This window comes from Pterocles gutturalis, unplaced genomic scaffold (assembly GCF_000699245.1).
Source record: "Pterocles gutturalis isolate BGI_N339 unplaced genomic scaffold, ASM69924v1 scaffold15713, whole genome shotgun sequence".
Classification (NCBI taxonomy): Eukaryota; Metazoa; Chordata; class Aves; order Pterocliformes; family Pteroclidae; genus Pterocles; species Pterocles gutturalis.
Window position 1 is genome coordinate 1 of NW_010125836.1, and position 5,213 is coordinate 5,213.

A 5,213-nucleotide genomic window follows, 5' to 3' on the forward strand; every position below is an offset into this window, starting at 1 on the left:
CTCTGTCCCCTCAGACCATCGACCAGTTCGAGTACGATGGCTGCGACAACTGCGATGCCTACCTGCAGATGAAGGGCAACCGGGAGATGGTCTATGACTGCACCAGCTCCTCCTTCGACGGGTGAGTAGGGCCCGGGCCTGGGCTGGCCACGTTCCCTGGGGTGCCTGGGGATGCTGTGGTGGCACCCCAGTGTCACCTGGCTGGGAAACGTCCCCTCACGGCCATCCCTCCTGCAGGATCATCGCGATGATGAGCCCTGAGGACAGCTGGGTCTCCAAGTGGCAGCGAATCAGTGAGTGGTTTTTCCCAGCTGGTTTGGGAGCCCGAGATCCCTTTTCTCCAGCCACACACCTTCTCTGGAGCAGTGGGAGGAGGTTTCTGCTCCCGATGAGGGGGCATCCGTGCAGGCAGAAGCTGGCGGGGATGCTGCCCACCCCGCTGCTGCCATGCCAGGTAACTCGGTGTTTTCTTTCCCCCAGGTAACTTCAAGCCGGGTGTCTATGCGGTGTCTGTGACCGGCCGCCTGCCCCAAGGTAACGCTGCTGGTTTGTGTGAGGGGAGGCTCCTGCGGACGGCAGCCGAGGCGTTATTCTGTGTATTGGGTGTTGGGGCTGTCGCCATTTCCGAGGTCACAAACGGGGCGGTGCATTGCGCTGTACCTGTGTGACAAATGAGGATTTGGGGGTTCAGTGAACACTGCATGCTGTGAACAGACCGAGGGATGAGCAAGGTGACCCGCACCAAGGAGGTGCTGAACAGGAGGATGGTTTTGGGTATTCTGCAAAGAGGTTTTCTGCCTGCCAGAAGCTGGTATCAAAGATATGCCGACTAAAACCTGTGATCCTTGGCAGAGTGATAAATGTGATTAAAGGGTGGCTCCGGAAAGTGGGTGCATTTCAAACCATTCAGCTACAGCAAAACACAAAGGTTTGTCCATAGAAAAGAGTTTTGCAGGATGGAGTGCTGTTACAGCAGTCTTGGTGAACAGATGTCCCTTTCTGTCATCATACTGCACTGAGGGCTTACATTAAGGTGGGTTTTGTGCATTTATAAATGGAGTGGAGGGTTCATCTCTGCAAGGCAGAAACTGCATCTTCTGTCTGGCCGAGAGCCCCTGCCACGTCCATGTGCATCGCTCCAGAGCAGACTCCTGACCTGTGCCCCTTCCCAAGAGGGCTGTGATCCTGTATCCCCGGGGTGAAAGCTGTGCTTGTGTCTGGAATCCCAGGCTCCTTATTCCTGACCTGAGCTCCACCATCTGCTTTGAGAAGGAGCTAGAACATCACGAGGCTTGAAACCGAGTCCTGCCAGCACAGCTTTGGGCACATCCAGAATAGCCGGGGTGCAATGATGATGGCATGAGCACAGGGCAGCAGGCAGATGGAATACAGGTGGGAGATGCTGTGTTTGGCCTGACTTAGCCCATCCTGGTGTCATGGGGGGAGCAAGAGGACTGGGGAGCGCGGTCACCAGCACTTGCAGGCCTTGCAGGCTATCGTTTGGCTGTCCCTTGGCACGTGGCGTTGCTGAGAGCCATTCTGAACCGCATGGTGCTTTCCTGCTAGCACTGTTCTTACGGGGTTACTGAGAAGGTGGGACGTGCAGACAGGTCACAAAAGTGGCTGAAAGGTTTAAGAATTACCCTTAAGAACTTGATCTGTTCAGTACAGTCATAATATTCAAACAATTTCAGGCAGGAAATAATGTAAATAAAATCTCTGCCTGGTTCTTTCCCAAGGCAAAACAAGAGTTCATGTTTGGGAGAACTGTCTAGGCATTTCAGCCAGGAGAGGGAACACTCTCTTAACAGTTCTGTTAGAAAAAAATTAAGATGATTGTCCAGTTCCTGATTTCTGCAATGAAGGCTACATGACAGAACAACCAGATTTTTTTCAGGGCTCCTCATCCTTAGAGAATACTGAAATGTGTTTTACCTCCTTGCTGCAGGGATCGTCCGAGAGCTGAAGAGCCGTGGTGTGGCTTACAAGTCCCGAGACACAGCTATAAAAACCTAGAGGGGCTCTTGTGCTGCCTGGAGGATTCCCTGTTGCTGCGTTCAGAGAGGCAGCGAGCACATGGGGCACTGCTTCGAAACCTTTTAGATTTAGTATGTGGGAAAGTGAGCCTGGACTGTGAGGGAGCTTGCTGGCTCGGCTCCTCTCGCTCAGTACCTCTGGACTCTGCTGTAGAAACTTTTTTGAGCCTTGACAAGGGGGAGGGTGTGAGTAGGTCTGGGATAGCAGTGTTTGGTGGTGATGCACAAGCTTTTTTGCAGTTATGGAGAAAAGGAGAGCTGGGATATAGCTGTGTAAATATTTCAATAAAATGTGCTGCTTGAGTTGAGTCCATCTGTGTCCTCGGTCACTGGTTTCGGCTGCTGCCGGAAGCAGATGGCCCGGGGAGGAGTTCCACACTCAGCCTGCCAAACTCTTTGGAGCCTGCGACTGCCATCACTTCTCCTTGTGCCGTGGACCACATTCCTGCCTCGAGAGGGAGATCCTGTCCTGGCTGCACTGGGATGTCCTTTGCTGTAGGGACAAGCTGACTGGAGATTTGTGCCTTAGAGCTCACGGCTGGATAGAAGAGGTAAGGTGATGTTAAGAATTTCATGTGGAGGCTGTTGTGTGGAGGTGATGGTGCCCTGGGCCTGCAGGCTCCCGTACAGGGGACATGGAAGCAGGCTGAAGGACCTCCACCTGGCTGCTGCTGTCTCCAGGGCAGGCAGAGCGAGATGAGCCCGGTGCTGGTGTGGTTGGGAGGCAGTCCCAGGCCTTGCGGAGGGGAGGGATGGACAAGCAGGGTGGAAACACCCATCCAGCCTTGCGTTCGTAGAGGTCTGGCTGTAGTGTGCACCGTGAGTGTCAGCTTGGGCAGTGTCTGTACTGCATGGGCTCCTGAGAGATTTGGTCTCCTTAGCTGATGGCTCTTGCTTAATTTGTTTTGTTCCAGTTCAGCAGCAGCCACCAATCACGAAGGTGACTTGTCCAAGGGCAGAGTCCTAGATTAGCAGCTCTGTGAAATAAGCTCTTTTTTTTTTTTTTTTTCTGGGATAATCCTGTAACTGGAAAGCTCTTTTTTTTTTTTTTTTTTTTTTCTTTTCTTTTTCTGTAGACAAATAGTGGAAAAACCAACACAGCCTGAAAACTGCATTTGATCTGGGCTGAAAGCGGCTGCAGTGAAGGGAATGCGTTGCTGTTGGAGAGTGACGTTGTCAGGAGCGCGGAGGCAGTGTGCTCTCTGTCCTGCTGTGGTTTGTAGAGCTGGCCCTCAAAAAGAGCCCCACGTGCTGCAGGTCAGCCAGAGCGTGTCTTCCTGCAGGGTTTTGGAGCAGACACGCAGCTGGAGAAGACAGCCGTGAGCACAGATAACAGAGGGGCTGCGTGGGGGCTGCGGCATCGGTTGAGACTGAACCCTGCAGTGAAAGACCTTCAACCACGTTTCTCTTGGGGACTTGCAAACATGATGCTGAAGTCAGGAATATTTGCCCAGTGCAGACCAGGACCACGCTGGCGGTTGGCTCTGGGTTCCAGCAGACGCCTCTAGGTGCAGCTCGCCTTTTGTGGGAAGAGCTGAGGGTGCTTTGGCCCCTGGCCCGGGGGTTAGAGCCTCCTGAGAAGATGGAGCAGCAGGTTCATGGCCTCGGGCAGAGCAGGGAGTTGACCGTGGCTTTTGCACATCTCTGGTGAACGTCCAAAGCACTTGTGTTACCATTATCCTCCAGGCTGCCTGCTTGCAGAGACTGGGCAGACATGCCTTGGGAATGCCGGGCAGGTCAGGGCTGCGGGGAAGAGGTGGCCCTGTCCCGGCAGCCTGGGGCATGACTGCAGGGTGCTCAGCTTCGGACCTCCAGGCCCTGAAGGGTGGTTTCGTACTGGCTGTGCTGTGAGAGGTACGGGATGAGCTGGGGTCTCCCTGGGGTGCCTTCATCCCCAGGGCAGCAGTCCCGGAAAGCTGCAGCCAGCACTGCTGGGGCAGCCGGGTGAGGTTGTCGGGAGCTGCCAAGGTTCAGATGGAAAGGGACTGGGGAGGATGAGCTGGGCAGCTCTTCTTCCAGCTGGAGGGAGATGGGTCTGGGGAGCGAGGTTTTGGCTTCAGCCGGGTTGGAAGGGTGCTGGGGATGATGAACACCCACCCTGGCTGTGCCCAGCCCTGGAAGCCTCAGGCTTCCAGTGCCGCAGGGTGGCAGCATGGCTTTGCGGAGCAGGGCTGGAGCCGGGTGCTGGGCTGGGGCGAACCTGCTGGAGAGGGAGCTGAGGCACATCTCTGCTGTGTTTCACCAGTTTCCCAGGCTGTGTCCCCCTTCCCTGGCTCCAGGGATGGGGATGGCCACGCTGAAGCTGGAGGCGCATCAGGACCCCTTCCTCAGTTGCAGGCCACTTTGTCCCCCGGCCCCACAGTGCAGGGGAGGTGACAAGAGGGCTCTGCGCTGCTCATCCAGCTCCGGGTGTGGGTCTGTGGGTATGGTGGGTCACGTTTCCTCCCCTCCCCGGGAAGCTGCAGACTTGCAGTAACACAGTCACTGCCCAGCACTGGGAGCTTTGCTTAGGAAATTGTCCCCAAAGAGCAGCGTGTGTTGTCACTGTGCCTCTTGGGGAAAGCGAGGGGGCTTGTAAACCCCACGGGGACCTCATGTCCTGCCAAGAAGTGCAGCCACTCGGTTTTACAGAGTTAAAAACAGTGGATGCTGCAGTGCAGGTGCCACAGAGCCAGAACAGGGAGGCAAACGGGCCCAACAGTGGTGGTCTTTCAGAGAGAGCTGCACCTCCTCTGCCCGCAGCTCACAGGAACCTGGTGCCTCTCGCTGGGCTGGCTCCGTGAGCCTCTTCCCTGCGAGCTTCCTCGCTCGCCCACGCGTGCACCGTATCTCCCAGCCCACACCGCCCCGGTGATTCATTGCTCCCAGGCTGCCGGAGCTGAGCGTTGGACCCTCCGCAAAGCACCTGAAATGAGCATTTCTGTTAGACTCCAACCCTGGAGCTGCTGGGGCTTTGTAGCAGCAAAAAAGCTTTATTTGCTGAGAAAAGTAGGTCAGGGAGCTCTCACGTTGAAGAAATTGGAGGAAAAATGTGCGGTGGCAGCAGCCCAAGCTGTAATCAGGAGAGAAAGCATCAACCAAGCAGGGAGCTGTAGATCTGAGTCAATTTAAGATGGCTCCTCCCCCTGCACCAAATGACGCTAAAATATTTCAGCCAGGCCTGAAAATCCTGCAGGT

The 5,213-nt window shown here is 55.4% G+C and overlaps 1 protein-coding gene across 1 annotated transcript; it reads left to right on the forward strand.

The window, feature by feature from the left end:
* Nucleotides 1–8: 8 nt before the first annotated feature.
* Nucleotides 9–2,016, forward strand: SUPT4H1 (suppressor of Ty 4 homolog 1 (S. cerevisiae); the record flags this gene model as incomplete). The annotated part of the gene is made up of 4 exons (XM_010078745.1): nt 9–121; nt 238–293; nt 481–534; nt 1,949–2,016. Coding segments are annotated over 4 exons (291 nt in total), but the record flags the coding sequence as incomplete, so codon positions are not given.
* Nucleotides 2,017–5,213: the final 3,197 nt, after the last annotated feature.